A 16,614-nucleotide genomic window follows, 5' to 3' on the forward strand; every position below is an offset into this window, starting at 1 on the left:
CTGGATTTCAATGATTTTTCCAGGTGGAGTGCGGGCCAGCAGAAGCTAATGACGCCGAAGCCGAACCCAGTGTCATGGAAATGGAACAGGTTGACGCTAGACAGCTGAACCAGGGTTTCGCCGTTCAGCACCTTCCTATAGAGACGGGACGGGAGACGGGTATGGGGCATGTTGGATCGATCGTGAGAAGGAACTCGCTCTTCGCCTCCAGTCTTGAAGAGTTCCCAAGTTTGAATTCCGGGAACTACGGCCTTCAGAGGGAAGTACGGAGTATATCATCCTGTTTTCGCCCCCAATCCGGCGGTTTCCAGGTTTGCCTCCCCTCCTCTTTTAGGGCTCTTCTCCCCACAAGAGGCAGCAGATTATTACCGAAGGCCGATCGAACCAGAGGCACCAAAGGTGACCCGACCAAATGATTCGATGTTTCGATTGGTGACCCGGAAAATGCAGATCGCGCTGGAGCGACTCGGACCGTCGTCGCACAACCGCAACCGGCCCCGCGGAACCAGGATTGTCTCCCATGGCGATGGGCGCGCGGCTCGGGGCGAATCTGCTGCATCCATTGCAACCCAATCTGGTCGCACATCTCAAACGGGATACATGATACATGGATCGGTGCCATTTCATGGATATGTGGACATGCATTATGAGTGGTGCTAAGGATGTGGCACCTAATCCCTGGTCATATCGTCTCCATAGATGATACTCTCCCTCTCTACCCGAGCCCGAGTGAAGCCTGAGTCACGGCAATCTACTCTGGGCGGCCTACAGCAGACTACTGCAGAGAAGGGCGAAGGGCGGTGTGAAGTGGCGATCAGACTCTCAGCTGAGAATCAGCTCTTGCCACCTGCAGCACTAGACCCAAAGCGCGACTGGGTCGGGTGACTGAGCACGCTGACTCGAGGGTGCCCAGTGGAGGCAGCCGGAGTGGAGGCCAACTGGGGCCCGCAAGAAGAGGAAAGCGTCCCGGCGCCTTGGGACACCCATGACCCCAAGGTAACCTGCATTAGCGTACGTTGACCGCTGCGGGTTCCTAGGGCCACAACCACGTTGTATTTGGTTACTCCATTTTCGACTTTCTGGTCGAACTGGCCCTAATACTGCGTATAGTTCCTTCTGTCATCCGGTCCTGTCGTCACCGCTCCTGGGATGTGAGTGAAGGTGCAGATTCCCTCTGCTGCTGACAACCCCCCCGTCCTTTTGGGGAGGGCGCCCGAGAGGGGAAGAGGGGGGTTTCCCAAGCTGCAAATGTCGCCGAAATAGATTGCGCGGAGTCTAGAATCGCCATCTTCGCTTTCCTCCCAGCACCATGTCCTTCCAACGCGAACTTTTGCCGGGGGTTACTTGTCCCACGGGCCGCTCCGGCCTTCCCGCCGATCGCATGCATGTGCATCTGGCAGAAAAAGGAAAACCAAAAGTCCCGATTAGGAAAGACCGCTAAAAGATGAGCCTGGAGCCGTGATTGGGCCCCCGGGTTTTTCGCACGACCCAATCATGCTAGTGGATGCTCGCTGCTGCTAAATCCTGCTGCGTCCTGCCTGGGCACGGGTTTCGACCGATTTTGCAATCCTGGGTTGGGATCGATGGTCAGCCAAGTCCGCGGAGGTGTGTCAGGTTCCCACTCAATCCAAAACCCCCATCTGCCACGTTTTTGGTTTTTTATGGATTGGGATTTCCAGCGCCATGTTTCCCAAGTGCCCCCTTCCCCGCTGGGACTAGTCGTAACTTCTCGTACACCACGGCCCTGTTTACCGCGATCTAGCGGCCCCGATTTCGGGACTTCTCCACACCCACCCAACGCCCCTGGCCACTCGATGGCTTCTGTCCATACCAACCTTCCAGGAGGGGCGGAGCACAGGCTGCGACATTTCCTGCCTTTTCAGCCCGAGACTTCCTTTTCGCCTGTCTTTGTCCTCGAGACTCGGGCGCATCTCTTCGCGTGTTTTGGACTCGTTCTCTTTTCTGAGTGGCTTTTCTCCCCCTATTCTTTTCCCTTTCTTCCCCTTTTCCTTCCCCTCTTACCCACACGGGAGCGCGTCTAATAGGAATGGAGCCCGTCGGGCACTAATAGACGCAGCCGCAGTCTCCCGCAGTCTCCCGCAGTCTCCCGCATGGCCGAATGGTCACGGGAACAGGCTATGACGCGGAGGATCTGATTTGGCCTCGTCATTTTTCAATTTTCAATTTTCTTCCAATTTTTTTTTTTATTTTTTTTTTTTCTTTCTTTTTTTTTTTTTTTTTTTCCCCTCCAATTTCGAGGCAGTGCACTGCTGACCTCGGTCGTGTGATGGCCCTTCTATAGTTGCACCATGGGATTGTGATTCCAACTCGGAGCGTATCGACCGTGACCCTGTCGCAAATCCTCAAAATACTCGGGACATGGGGAATCCCGTACATATAGAAAACTCAGAAATTTCCAAAGATAAAATTGAAATTAAATAAAATGAAAGAAAACGAGTCACGCCCCCGTCACACAGCGGGTCGATCACACTGCTTGTCGGTCTGCTGCTAACCGACGCACAGGCGATCGAAGCACCCTGCGGCCTGTGCTGGGGATCGGATACATCCACGCTTGTTTGGCTAAAAAAAGAAAGTACAGATGTAAAACTAGCCCAATCAACGTTGAAAGAGATGATTTTCACGTTCGGCTCCCTCGTGTCGTCTAATCACAGTAACACGATGGTTTATTCCCGGATGGGCAGGCCACAGGGCTGAACGCAAAGACCGGGGGATCGTTAGCAAATAACTTGCGAGCCTTCAATCAGATTCTGGGCTTTGGGCACCAAGTCCGCAGTACCATCCGACACGCGGGATGCATGAGAGCACCGTCGTAGCCAATAAGGGTCTCCCAGTCGAGGTCTATCTCTTGGCATTGTATGGAGATCTCACGAACCAATCCTTCCGTGCGATGAACTCATCTGCATTTTTTCCCCAGAGGTCTCGCCAACGGGGGACCGTCCCGACAAACATAGAAAACACCTGGCGGTCTCGAGCCACCCCCATGGCCTTGGCCATAGCCATGTCCAGTGGTTTTCTCTTTTTGTTTTGTATTGTTTTATAGTTTGGGTTTTATTTGGGTTTACTTTTACTTTTTTCTTTTTCAGCTCTTTTTTTTTTTCTTCCCTTTTCTTTTCAGCTTAATTCACAGCTTATCGCCGATAGGTAGGTTTGTTTGGCTCGGCCTATCTGAGTCATTGTCCAAGGCTAGTTAACTAATCCATGCCACTAGTGAGTTTATGCTGCAGCCAATGGACAGCCAGAATAGCGACGCCACACGCTGGCTGCTAGCCAGGTATGCTAGGATACATCGCCATCATCCAAGCAGTTGCTCTCCTAAGCAAAATCATTCGTGCGGAAGTTCCGGGAGCGCGGTCGCTGCGAGATCAATCCACGGAACCAGCAAAATCCTTCGGCCGTAGTGTATGCGAAGATCCCCGTTTTGTCTTTTTTTTCCCCATAGGGAATAACATACTCAGGTAAATGACCAGGTCCGACCATGACGCTCTCCAAAAACATCATATTTCAAGGACTGATTTGCTGTCATTCTGGAAATTGTACTCACTAGTGGGACTCCTGGAGTCGGCCGGTGCGGATGTATATAGCCGAACCGGCTGTGGATACAATCGCAGCCTGAGGATGTGACATACGCAGCTACTGCAAAGTGCGGTACTCTAAATCATTAGATTCTTCACCTTAAATTAGCACTAACCATAGATAGACTTCATTATCCGATAACCTTCTGCACCGGCAGTCTTTTTACCACATGCCATTCCTTCAATCGTCCAGCATCACATTAGATTTTCTAACCGACGTAGCAAAGCGCACGGATATTCCTCAATTTTGAGATGGCCACACAATGATCGTCCCCTAGTTACGCCCCGCCGTCTGGTCGTTGCCACCAGTTGATTGATCTGCACATTTTCTGGATAAACCATAGATTCCTTCGCTCGGCCAGAATCCGGTGTTCAGGAGCCCGGGCAGCGTATGGTTGGCCGTGGCTCGCGCTGGAAACTATATCCCGTCGATCTCAATTCAGAGTCTGCGACCTTGGTGCGTATTACCACTTTTCCTAGCGACCTCCGAGGCTGTACGCGACGAGACCCCACTATCTAAGCGCAAACCCTCTCCAAATCTCCGAATCTCCGAGTCCCAGGAGCGGCGCTCTGTACGGAGTAGCCAACAGTCCAGACGGTCTGTCCCCACCATGACTGTCTTTTTTTTCCCACTCGAGTAATCTTGCATACAGCTCAGCAATACGTGCAGAAAACCAGAGTCGCGGCCGAACCGTGGATCGATGCGCGTGTCCAAAAACAAGAAACGCGAAGTCAAACATGCCCACTTCGGGCACTTACAGTAGTCCCCGAGGCCAGGGCAAAAGGTCCCCATCAAGCGCCAGCCATCAACGGCCCCTAGTGAGCCCCATGCTCCCCACTGCCAGCTTTTCGACTGCCCCCCCCAAGCCCAAAGCCCACCTGTAGTCCCCCAGCCCTGAGCATGGAAACGGTATGAAGTAGGGATTCTACTATTCCCAACCTGGGAGGAGCATCGATCTGCCCCAAGTTCTCAGTTGCATATCTCCTCCCCCCACCCCTGCCCAACATAATACACAATCAGGTACATGCATATATGAAACTCAGACATTCCTCCCGCTGCAATGCTTCCCAATCTCCTGGATCCTCCCCCCCTCCCTTCCATTTCCGAGACGGAGTTCCGGTCGAATCCACATGGGCTCCAAGGTTTTGCCTAACGGGTTTGCCCGACAACGGGCCGAACGCGGCGCGGTGGCAATGCGAAACAGCGGAGTTGCTGCAGAAACTCTGGTACGGGTGGCCCTGCCCTTTCAATAGTCATCGGGGTCTTCCATTATCCCCGATGCATTCTTCTGGAATACTGTGGGGCCCTTTGCCGGTAAAAATTTGATATGGAGACTTCAAATATTCTTATATTTTCTTTTTCTTTTTTTTTTTCTTTTCTTCTATACGAGGGGGTTCTCTAACTTGCTCGTAGATGACGTAGTATGGGCTGCCTGTTTCTTGTCGGATCCTTGGGCTTCGCCTGGTGCTTTGAGCCTTGGCCCCGGGAGCGTTTACCTTTTGGGTTCTGCTGCCAGGAACAGCGGTGTTGCACTCACCTGCCAAAAATGGCCTCATTGGGGGAAGAGGGGGGCTTTCTTGCGGCCCCGCTATTGGCGCGAGAGTAACAAGGTTCGTGATGAGGCGTATCATCGAGTGGCTGTGGTACGCAGGGAAGCCTTTCTATGGGGTCGCTGTGTGCCCGAAACTTGAACCTAAGACCAAAAAGTTGGGGGAGTTGGGAGGGGGTCAAATCATTGGTTTACAGGGTAGAATGGAGGAAGCAAATACAGTGTGAGTACATGATCATGGGCGGATCCTAGTATACACAATGCGGTTCTTTACACCGCAAAGAAGCCCTTTTTTGAAACTTTGTCGCTCCCAGTATGCAGCTAAGATGTGACGAGGCTGCCATGACACCCTGGGCTTGCATTGTTCTTGCAGATGGGACCCGCGGGAAGCTGTGGCCTGTTCTTAGTTTGGCGGGGGAACAGCAAAGCCTCGGAGGGGCCCACATCATAGTAGATACACAAGGCACCGGGGACCAAGTTGAGACAAGTCCAACAGGCATGTATTGGCGCGGGTCGAGTCCGAGGCTTACGAGCATTATTTGAAGATTATTCGAATGCTGTGCTGGGCGGACAGAGAGCGTGTGCCTGAGCCCGCTCCATTGGCATACAAAGAAAGGGTTCGTGCATTGTGTCGTTGGTTCTGGCGCGGTGCGCTACAGAGCAAGCGACATTCTGGGGATCTACATACAGTGAGAAAGGGGACAGATCCCAGATTTGTCAACTTTGAGAACTCAAGATCTGTTGTTACCCTGCTGTCTCCCCTTGAAATCTGTAATCCTGAATGGCCATTATGGATCGGGCATTACCACGCTATTGAGATGCGTCACCTATTAGAAGCGGTCAGTAAGGGAACAGAGTAAGACCAAAAAAAAAATTAGAGAAATCAGAAAAAATAAGAAAGGTAAAACCCGAAGACCAGACGGGCCAATCCCATGGGCTTCAAAAAACAAGCGACGAGCAGATGAAAGAAAGGGGATGGCCAACCGAGCCCCAAGTGGCTAGCTCAGAAGGGTAATGGACTAGTCGAGAGGGGGAAAAATCGGCGACTAAGCAGGGCAAGGCTTGTCAGGCCTGAACCCTGAAAGCTGGTAAGCAGATAGATCAAGGGAACGCTTACGAAGGGCTCCATGATTCCAATCAACGAGACGATCCGGTCCTGCGCATCCGCTGCCATGATTTCCGCGTCTGTGATGGGTCGTCCGATGGTAAAACTGCGCAGCCGCAGCAGCTCGATGTTTGCATTGTCAGCCTCGTAGCCCTAGAAGAATTAGCATTGTGTAGTCCCGATTGGCGGTGGATTTCGGATTTCTTTTCTCTTTCCCCCTCTTCCCCCTTGCCTTGCCCTTGAATTGGAGCATTTGAGTTGATTATTTCTAAGGGGCCGAGGACGATGGAATAGCCCGTGGAGCCATGCTCCGGTGCGAACCATGGAACCAAAAGCGACGGCGCGGCAGGTTATGGGAAAGAATGGGGAGACCATTGGAGCGATTGAAGTGCCCAGGGGTTATGAAATCTGGGCCATAAGGAATTCGGCCGATGTGATTGCCCAACGCCCTCGTAGCTTCTGAGCTAAGTAGGCGCGTTTCTTGTCCCCAAAACTCGGGTTGGCCTCCCGCAGACACCCGTGCGCGGTCATGCTTTCCGCCACCACAGGCCCCGGACCAGCTCAATGGACAAGGTGTCTGTTTCGGCGTTCGGGCATTTGCGTTCCTGCGGTCCTTTGGCTCTTTGGCTGGGAATTTCCGTCCGCATCTTTGGGTTCTCTGCCAAGCGGACGATCATGATGAGATTGATAGTGATGATCCATTGGCAGATGGTCCAAGACAGCCCGGCGAATCCTCCCCAGCAGCGAAGCCTGCATCGCATTGCAATTGGATGTGTCCCCCCTGGTTCTCGTGCAGTACCAGACCACACAAGTTTCCATGCTCCTCAAAATAATTGAGGAGATGAAAAAACCTTGTGATCACCGATCGCGCGATGGATAAGCCCACGTTCATGGACGCCGACCTCCTCCGAAACCTTAGCACCATCGTCCAAGGTTGCAAGCCCCTATCGAACCACGACACAAGGCAGAGCAAGGTAAAGGGAGAAGCCTACTTGGCATTTGATGATGCATTGTAGCCCTAATAGGCAGATGGCGGATGGGATGATAACTTTGTTCAGCTCACCTTAGGTTTGGTCTTCAGGGCCGATTCCTTGTTGTGATGGGCAAAGGCCCTCACCACTGCGTCATCATCGTCAGGTGCATTGTTCAGGAACTCTCGACGCATGTCGGGTGCCCGCAGAATCTCCTTCCAGCCTTGCGCGTTCTCGTCGATGTCCTCTCGAAGCGTTGCCAACGCGTCAGCCTCTGGGTTCCAGAGACCGCAGCCTAATTTCACGGGGGGCGTATAAGCCGACCATCGCCACGATTGGTATTACAAAAAAGAACCAAGCACAAAAAAGAAGATAAGAAGAAAAGAAAGGAATGATGAAAAAGCACATCGCATGAAAAATGGCAGACAGACACATGCAAGGGAAAGGGGGACAAGGATACCCAGCGGCCTGGTCAGAAAGGCTGCTGTACAAACGTACCGACAAAACTCGAGCCGGGCTGGAAATGCACATAGTAGGCTGCATAAGGGCCCTTCTTGCCCGTGCGTGACCTATCCTCGATTAATGAATGAACAGGTCGTCCGTCTTTGCTCATCTCCAAATGGAGACACCCACCATGCAGCTGAGAAATGGATCTATTCGCTCGTCAACATTGCGCCAACATAAAGTACCGTTACACAAAACAGCCAACTCATCGACCGGTCTGCTTCACGGAAATGGGTGTGCATACCTTGTATGGCAAGGGGTTCTTGCTGAACCGAATATCGCGATAAATACGAAAAATCTGTAAGGGCACTGTTAAAAAAAAAAATCTGAGAGAGCACGAGCATAAGATGAGCAAACTCGAAGGAATCTCATACCAAGTCCTTAGTTGGCAGCTCGGGGATCGTGGCATCTTTCTCGGCAATCTTCGACGTCAGGGTTTCGACGAACGTCTCAAAGTCCTTCTTTGCCGCGCGGAAGTCGGGATCGTGCGCTAAAGCCAAAAGAACCCGGTCAGTTCACTAGCCGCGCTGGAGAGACAGAGATCAAGGGGCGGAGCATAAGGCCGGGAAACAGACCTTTGAACCATTGTCGGTCATTGTTCTTGGCCAGATCCAACAGGAAAAGCTTCGTGTTGGGGTGGAGCGTCTCATCCTGATACTTTACGCCCCGGCGTCTCGTGGTTTCGGCTTGGGAATGAAGACCTCCGTCCCAGGGCCAAGTCCAGTTCGCACACCTTCACGCCACAATTCCTTTCCTGGATCTGCCTTCGCGCCCGAACCGCCCTTCCGTCGTTGCCCTCCTTTAGCTCGGACTTCTTCCTCGCTGTCTTGCAGCTCCTCTGATTCAGGGTCTGGGGATGCTTCCGACTCGTTTCCTTCGTAAGCGGATCCGGAATCACCATCTTCCGAGTCGCTGGACGGCTCGTCGGAGCTGTCTGCTTCAAAGTACTTGCTTTTCTTGCTCGTACTCTTCCCAGACAATGTGGCATTGGATTTGACTCGCTTGACCTCGCCGTGCGAGGCTGACAGCCTCGTAGAGGCGCGTCGCTTGGGTGCCGCCTCTGCGGGAGCGGGCTGAGAGGATCGTCGAGCCATGATGGAATCTCCTGCTTTTCCCTTTTTGGTACCCTTTGATAGAATTAAGCTAATAGCTGTAGAATTTGCGAGAACGCGTTCGCGCTTGCCTTCAAACCGTAGACGAGAATAAAATGAGCTCTTGAAGCTCCTTTGTTGTGACCTTCTCCGCCAAGCCGAACCCAAAAACTAGAAGATACTACTGTGAAAATCCAGGAACCGTCACTAGAAATTACTGCGTATCGTGGAGCTGACAGGTTTCAGACTTCGGCACTTCCGGTCTGAGAGTAAGCAAATAAGGAGAAAAAAGAAGGGGAACTAGAATCGAGGGGGTTGCGGGCATACTTTATAGTGTTCAAACCGGCTTTTTGTTCTGTTCTTACTGCGTAATACTCGTACGCGCTCCGCCTACCGGAAATCCTGAACGCCTTTTTTTTTCTGCCAAAAGGTGAACGCTGATCGCCGATCGAGTTCACTGACGCGATTGGTCTCACATTCCACTGGTCATAGCAACTGCTTGATCGAAGAGTCAGAAAAGCAGACGCAAATGAGCGCTCCGCCGTCTGTCCCTGCGGTGTTCCACGCCCGCAAGGCCAAGATTCTGGAAGAGCTTGCTATTCCTGATGCCGAGTACACAGACTTATCCCCCAAGGGATCGGTCGACAAGGGTATTCGAGACCTTATTGGCGACATCAATGCCCTGCCTGGCTTGGTGACAACCAGTAGCTGCGCTGGCCGTATTAGCATTTTTCTGGAAGGGACCACAAAGAGTTCCAGACCTGAGCCAGAGCCGCAGACGCAGTTCGCCCCGTCTGGTGGGAAAGGTGCTGGTCGCTGGCTCTACGTCTCGCATGATCCTTTCGATTTCGGTCAAAATCACACATCATTGCTTGAACAATTTGGTCTTGTCGAGGGTGATGGAAAGCCGCCGTCAGGCCAATCACTTCGTTTGGTCCGTTTTCATTTTGAGCCTCTGGTATGTAGTCGATTGAGCTTTAGAGGTGTTGCTGTAAAGGCATTCAGCATGGCAATCGCTGTGCTTTTCTTTCTTTTCTTTTCGATTCAGTTTCATGTGATGGAACCACAGTTCAATGCAGCCCGATGACTGACTAAAACAACAGATCCTCCACATCATGGCAGCAACTTTGTCCCATGCCCAGCCCGTCCTGTCTGCTGCATCGTCTTCAGGCTTCCGCGAAAGTGGGTTGCAGAGCTTGCGCTGCCTAGAGGGTGAAGGGGGCCCTAGCCCCATCGTTGCAGTTCGGTCTTCTGGCTTGTCTCTGGAATCAGTAATAGGCTACTATGATGAGAGCTCTGATGAGCCGGTGATTCGCAGCCTGGTAACTGAAGAGTATCTGGCGATGCTCATAGCAATGTCCAATGAGAGGTTCATAATAAATACTGAGCGTCGAGAACGCTTTCGGTCTGGCCTAATTGATCTTTGCTCCTTGGAACAGAGCCAGAGGGGCAAGTCAAAAGGCAAACCTGACTGGGAGGATCCTGTAGAAAGGAAAGAGAGGAAACGAGCAGAAGGGCTGGCGAGAAAAAAGCTCCTGGAGAGCCAAAAGTCCGCAAGTTCTCAGGCTACCGCTCGGGATTCAGAGACTGCACCTGATATTATGAGCGATATTCAAGATTGAACTAATCATAGACCTTGTTCTAACATGACTCCATGCTCAGAGTTCCCCAGGCTGGGAATTTTGAGAGAGGGCTAGAGTTTACGAAAGAATGAAACAGAAATTTGGCATGAAAGCGCCTTTTCAATTTGAATCTCAAATGAAACTACTCTGCTGGGACAAAAAAAAAGATAAAGAACAGGACGCGACGAAAAGCACCAGAAACCCGACCAAAAAAGAAACGACGAAAAGAGAAACACGACGAAAGCACGCATTGCAAAGCACCAGACTTGCGAGATCTCCAAAAACCACCAGATGCACGCATAAAAGGCATTAAAAGTTCAAAGAAATCTCACTACGAAGCAAAGCCCCCAAAAAAGAAAAACCACCTGCGATCCCAGACTCCTGTCTCTTCTTGACTCTTCTCTAGATGAAGTATAGACCGCTGAAAATCCAAACTTATGTCCCCATGAAATGTCATATCCTCAAAACGCAGCAGAACATTGAAATGGTGGTTTAAATGTCATATCAGTGGGGAATTCGTCTCCTTATGCATATGGACAAGAACCGTAAGTCCCGCTTAAGCAGAACGGCGGTCACGGAAACGGGGGTTGAAGGGCCAGGCAACCTCCCGCTCGTCGCCTTCACCATCACCCGGGCCAATCTCGCCACCACGACCATGGCCACGACGGGCTGGGAAATATGGACGACTGCCGCCACGACGCCACTCGACTGGGGTGGGGGCTCCACCTCGGGGGTTCTGAGGGCCACGGTAGAGACCACCACGACCGCGACGGACAGGCGAAACGGGTCGGGGGGCATCCCAGTCGGCATTCTCAACCTGGCTGCCGCCAACGGCAGTACCGAGAGCAGTCTGAAAGGAAGCGATGCCGGGACGAGGAGCTTCGTCCCAAGAGTAGTCGTCGTCGTCATTGCCACCGTCATTGTTGTCGTTGTCGTTGTCGTCGCTGGGAGAAGGGGCACGAACGGCAGTCGCGACGCTAGAAGAACGGGACGCAGCACGTTCAGCACCGGTCTTTTGGAATCCAGATGTCAGGAGGATGCGCATTATGGCAGCTTCGTACTCAACACAGTCGGCGAAGCTCCAGTTTTCTGTGATTTTGCTCTCATCCCACTCGTACCAGATGCGGCCGTAGGGTTCCAGAAGGTGTTCCATCGCCTCGTGGTACTGGTTGACCAAAGCTATGTGGTCGGGAAGAACAGCCGTTCCGTTGGCGATCAGATAAGCGTAGAACTTAACAAACAAGAGTTAGCCCACCGCATGTCAGTCATGGGGCTTGGATATCTTACCCCGAGTGTAAACGGGTTGTAGGGAGGAAGCCAGGTCAGGGTGTCGAACGGGAAAAAGGACAGCCACTCCTCGCTGACGCGACGAAGGGTGTTCACGTCGCGGCCAATATATGCCAAGCAGAACTTCATGCGGGGATTGAAGGCTGGGCAGTGAAGACCGAGGTGCACAAGTTCGAGGACGAGGTTCGTGGAAAGGCCCACCACCAATCCGTTGTCAATGCGCTCCACCAGGGCCTCAATCATGAAGCGCAGGGTGCGGAAGATGAGGTTACGCTCTTGGACGGTGTAAAGCTTGGTGTATGCCCATGGATACTGTAGTGAAGCCCCCGAGTCAGTAACTTGATAATCTCAAATATGACTTGGAATCAGGCAAAGGAAGCTGTGACTACCTTGAACATGGTGGTGGACATAAACTCGTAGCAGCGCTGGGGGGACCTTGTTGGAGAATGAGCTCTTCACAACAGGTTAGTATTAGCTCATAGAACCAGACATAAATCAGAAGACATACTCGACCAGGGTTCTCGGCATGGCGTACGCAACCGAACATCTCCTCCGGCGTGAGAAAGCCTTTGAAGCCAGTGGACCACGGCTCATCAGGTTGCTGGGCCACCTGGATAGGACGCCCGTTCTTCCAGCGGATACACTTGGCCAGAGGGAATATAGCCTTCATAAGCATGTCAGGGCTGCTCAGGCTAACATCTACATGACGAATGCCCATGCGAGGGCCCAGGCCAACATCCGATCCACGGGTGACACGGGAGACAGCCAACTTGGCTTCCTTGCAATCCTTGAATTCCACATAGCACTCCATAGTCTTGCCAGTAGAGCGCTCCATGATGATGTGGATGGGGTGCTCGTCTCGAGAGCAGCTCCACGACCGAAGAACTGAGTGATTTCGGCGCGAGTAACGGTGTAAGGAATCTGGCCAGGGCACAGGGGTCAACACGTGTTTTTGACGTGTTTGGTAAGAAGCAAGCAAGATTTAACTTACGTTTTCAATCTTCACCACACCATTCTGAGGCATGACACGAAGGTGAGCATTGCTGCCAATGGGGATGTTGGGGTCATTCAGGATATCCTCCAGCTGGCAACGCTTCCAAGTACGAAGCTGGCCTTCATGCTCCTCCTCGAAGTGGCGGCGAATTGGAAAGTGGTACATCCTGCTTTAATTCAATGCGAGCTGAGATGCTGAAGCAGGGAATACGTAAGGATAGGCAAAAGTATGTTCAAGGTGGATGGTAAGTCACGGTTGAAAGAGGTTGGGGAACAACGAGGAGAAGGGAAGGTCAAGAAGTGAGAGATCCAACGTGTAAAGTGAAGGACCACACCAGGATTCCGACGCGTTCACGACATAAGCGAGCCAGGAGGGGGGGGGAAGGGTGGGGGGAAGTTCAAGGTCAGATCATATGGGACCGAACTCTTATTAGCATAGTTCTGCAAAGGCCCTACTGGGAGGGACATGCTTAGGTAGCAGCCACAGACACCAATTAACATTCACGCGGCGTCTCTGAATACTATACAGGCTACCAGAACAGAATGTAGCGCGCATAGTACTTTACCTAGGTAGTCACAGTATCAAAAGCTTGAATGAAACCTCAATCGCGACTATATTCATTTATTTCATAGTCAGTGAATGGTGTAAATGTACTGGAATAGAAAGTTTCAATTGTCTCGGTCATCGCTAAGGAGAATCAAACGCCACATGATTTAATCAAACTGAAGGAATCGTCAGTTAATGTTCAGCTAGCCTGAATCAAGTGTGAGCTACTTACGGGGGTTAAGAACGACTCAGCCACAAATCGGGCCCGAGCATTCAAAAACAGCTTCATCTCGCTGATCTCCTTGTCTACATCTTCCATGAAGGAGATGACGAACTCAACAAGCTGATTTTTGTACATGGAGGAGGTATGGAAGTTCGTGATCAAAAAGGAGATATCGTAGCCCTAATAAGTGTTAACATCGGGCGAATTTTGTTAACACCACGCAGGCACAAACCTTCACTGGCTTTCTTCGGAGGATAAAGAATGACTCGGCTCGTTGAGTCAGGAAGCGCGCCAACTTGTGCACAAGGACTGTATTTGTTAGCTCTAGGTTGATTTGGTGCATACAGCAACCAGAGTCACCTACTATGCTCGATTTCATCTGCCTGCTTGATCCTGATTGACACTCTGACCGAATTGACCGATGGCTCAATGAGCACCGATTCGGAGTCATTGCGTGATACTGTCAGTGGGTTCAGGATAAGTTCTGGAGAAGCTCCGCTCTCAATTTCCGGGACATTGTCTGGACATATCAGTTGCTTGTTCGATTATCAGTGCTGGCATATGGTACTGACGGCGTTCTGAAATCTGTGAGGCAAAGTTCGAGATCGCAAGGGCGGCCGTTAAAGAGGAGCGGACACATCTAGATCATGCATGAGAATCGTTGCTGTACACCGGCTGGCCAGGAAGCTCTAAGCTCATTGGTTCACTCACTGGAGATACGGACGCAGGGATTGAGACTGTCATACTAATTAGATAAGAAGCTCTAAGAGTACCAAACACAACAGGAGGGGTTAGGCATACCATGATGCGGGTAGGCTGAGGCGGCCGTTATCAAGCGGCAGACCTGGAATGTTGGATGGGTATTTCAACAGAAAAATGCGGCAATTAGAGCCCAATATCCCAAATCTCCGATTGATATCAACTAGACCGAGGACAACGAATTGGCAGTTCGGGGGTGGCCTAGACGGGAGTTGAGGTCCCGCGCTTGCGGAGGCGGTGATGATGGGGGGCTGTTTGAGGCGTTTGCAATGCCCCCACCGCTAATCACCCGCAGCTGTTTATGCCTGGAGTCCGGGACCTTCTACGGAATTCCTCCTCTCGTTCTACAAGTTATCAGAAGGCCGTTGAAATGGCATCAATTCCAAGTTCGTTATGGCCCTGTTTTGTGATGAGTAGTGTCCTCCGAGGTTAACTAACATACGGTAGTCATTGTCAAGCACTCTGGCAAGCGCCACGAAGTCGACCTCGATCCCTCTGCGAACGGCGAAACCCTCAAGTACCAACTATTCTCCCTCACTGGCGTCGAGCCAGACCGTCAAAAATTTCTCATCAAGGGCGGCCAGCTCAAAGATGACACACCCTTGTCTTCCCTCAAGGCAAAGCCCGGCCAGACCTTCATGATGATGGGCACCCCCTCCGAAGGGCAGGGAGCAATCTCCCGCCCCAAGGAGGAGGTAAAATTTATGGAGGACATGACCGAGGCAGAGATAGCACAACAAGATGGTGCCATCCCTGCTGGTCTGCAGAATCTGGGTAACACTTGCTATTTGAACTCGACTCTACAGACACTGCATGCTCTGCCGGAGCTGAAGGAGGAACTGAAGAAGTACAAAGCAAGCAATGCGCCCGGTCAGAGCCTGTCAAACCTCAGCAGCCTGGGACTTGGTGGCCTCGAAAATTCTGGGGATCTTGCGGCTTCCCTTCGCGACCTCTTCAAGCAGATGTCGGAGACCCAAGAGGGAATCCCTCCATTTGTGTTTCTCAATGCGCTGCGCAACGTCTATCCTCAGTTTGCCCAGCAAGACCGCAGCACCCATGCATATGTCCAGCAAGATGCAGAGGAGGCTTGGTCTCAAATCGTTAACCAGTTGCGAGTCAAGCTAACACTCGCAGGTGGCAACGATGGACCTGCCGGTCGGACTTCGTTTGTTGACAAGTATATGGCCGGTCAATTCTCTTCTACTACTGAATGTGATGATCCTGGGGCGAAAGAGGCTGGTGAGGAACCTACCAAATCTTCTGATGTTTTCTTCAAATTGGATTGCCACATTGGCAAGGAAACCAACCACCTCAGTGACGGTATTATGGCCGGCCTTCAGGAGCAAATCGAAAAGTATTCTCCTACACTTGATCGCAACGCCTTGTACACCAAAACTTCTCGCATCTCTCGATTGCCCAAGTATTTGACTGTTCACTTTGTTCGCTTTTTCTGGAAGCGTGAGACTCAGAAAAAAGCCAAGATCATGCGCAAGGTTACCTTCCCCGCCGAATTGGACGTTGTTGATTTCTGTACCGAAGACCTTAAGAAGCAGCTCATTCCAGTGCGAGACAAGGTTCGAGAGATTCGAAAAGATGAGATTGATGCCGACCGCGCCCGCAAGCGCCAAAAGTTATCCCAGACCAAGGAGGCAGAGAAGAAGCAAGAGGAAGAGGCAGGAGTTGTCTCACAGGAGCCCATGCTAAAGAAAAGGCGGCTGAGGAGGAGAAGGAGAAGAAGGGCGACAAGGATGGGGACACCGCAATGCAAGAATCATACAAGACCGATGCGGAGTACGAGGCCGAAAAGACTGCCGCCATCCGTGCTGCCAAGGAGGAACTGTATGAACTCCTGAAACAGAATGGCTCTGGTGCCGACAACGGGACTAATCAGTCGGGCCTTTACGAGCTTCGCGGTGTCATCACACACCAGGGAGCTAGTGCCGACAGCGGCCATTACACCGCATACGTCAAGAAAAAGAGTCTGAAGCCCGAAGATGCTCGAGCTGGCGATAAGCGTCGTGACGATGACGACAAGTGGTGGTGGTTCAACGACGACAAGGTTTCCGAGGTCGAGGCCGAGAAGATCGAAACTCTGTCTGGTGGCGGTAAGTGTTCGAATGTGAGATCGAAAGCCTGCCTTGCTAACATAACCCTCCAGGCGAGTCTCATTCCGCTTTGATTCTCTTGTACGGGGCCATTGACTTGCCCCAGCTGGATTAATCCCGCCACAATGGCTTGGTCTACGCTAGATGAATAGACACGATAACCACGAGCCAATGCTCATATGACGAATGGAATCTGTTTCAAGCAGAAAATACTAGTGTGCTCCCTCGCTGGATTCGTAATTCATGATGGTGATCCAGTGCCTG

The 16,614-nt window shown here is 51.8% G+C and overlaps 5 protein-coding genes across 5 annotated transcripts; 2 read left to right on the top strand and 3 right to left on the bottom strand.

Moving 5' to 3' along the window:
- Positions 1-5,931: 5,931 nt before the first annotated feature.
- Positions 5,932-8,817, bottom strand: N7468_000653 (DUF2461 domain-containing protein; the record flags this gene model as incomplete). Its single annotated transcript, XM_058469950.1, has 9 exons — positions 5,932-5,970; positions 6,261-6,401; positions 7,312-7,514; positions 7,718-7,788; positions 7,853-7,872; positions 7,968-8,021; positions 8,098-8,213; positions 8,299-8,409; positions 8,457-8,817. 9 exons carry the CDS (start codon positions 8,815-8,817, stop codon positions 5,932-5,934), a joined length of 1,116 nt encoding a protein of 371 aa, XP_058335981.1.
- Positions 8,818-9,343: 526 nt separating this feature from the next.
- On the top strand, positions 9,344-10,436 carry N7468_000654 (tRNA wybutosine-synthesizing 3 family protein; the record flags this gene model as incomplete). Its single annotated transcript, XM_058469951.1, has 2 exons — positions 9,344-9,772; positions 9,918-10,436. The coding sequence occupies 2 exons, from the start codon at positions 9,344-9,346 to the stop codon at positions 10,434-10,436; spliced, it is 948 nt and encodes a 315-aa protein (XP_058335982.1).
- Positions 10,437-10,992: 556 nt separating this feature from the next.
- N7468_000655 (uncharacterized protein) lies at positions 10,993-12,882 on the bottom strand (the record flags this gene model as incomplete). The annotated part of the gene is made up of 5 exons (XM_058469952.1): positions 10,993-11,667; positions 11,724-12,061; positions 12,113-12,176; positions 12,232-12,576; positions 12,715-12,882. The coding sequence occupies 5 exons, from the start codon at positions 12,880-12,882 to the stop codon at positions 10,993-10,995; spliced, it is 1,590 nt and encodes a 529-aa protein (XP_058335983.1).
- A 548-nt stretch (positions 12,883-13,430) lies between these two features.
- On the bottom strand, positions 13,431-14,290 carry N7468_000656 (actin-related protein 2/3 complex subunit 4 family protein; the record flags this gene model as incomplete). The annotated part of the gene is made up of 7 exons (XM_058469953.1): positions 13,431-13,439; positions 13,496-13,666; positions 13,719-13,795; positions 13,851-14,006; positions 14,059-14,126; positions 14,198-14,223; positions 14,288-14,290. 7 exons carry the CDS (start codon positions 14,288-14,290, stop codon positions 13,431-13,433), a joined length of 510 nt encoding a protein of 169 aa, XP_058335984.1.
- Positions 14,291-14,546: 256 nt separating this feature from the next.
- On the top strand, positions 14,547-16,465 carry N7468_000657 (ubiquitin-specific protease UBP6; the record flags this gene model as incomplete). Its single annotated transcript, XM_058469954.1, has 4 exons — positions 14,547-14,631; positions 14,693-15,875; positions 15,923-16,350; positions 16,404-16,465. The coding sequence occupies 4 exons, from the start codon at positions 14,547-14,549 to the stop codon at positions 16,463-16,465; spliced, it is 1,758 nt and encodes a 585-aa protein (XP_058335985.1).
- Between the last annotated feature and the right edge of the window lie 149 nt (positions 16,466-16,614).

The sequence above is a fragment of the Penicillium chermesinum genome (genome assembly GCF_028974085.1).
Source record: "Penicillium chermesinum strain IBT 19713 chromosome Unknown utg000001l:1.0-1975020.0:1.0-1976611.0, whole genome shotgun sequence".
NCBI lineage: Eukaryota > Fungi > Ascomycota > Eurotiomycetes > Eurotiales > Aspergillaceae > Penicillium > Penicillium chermesinum.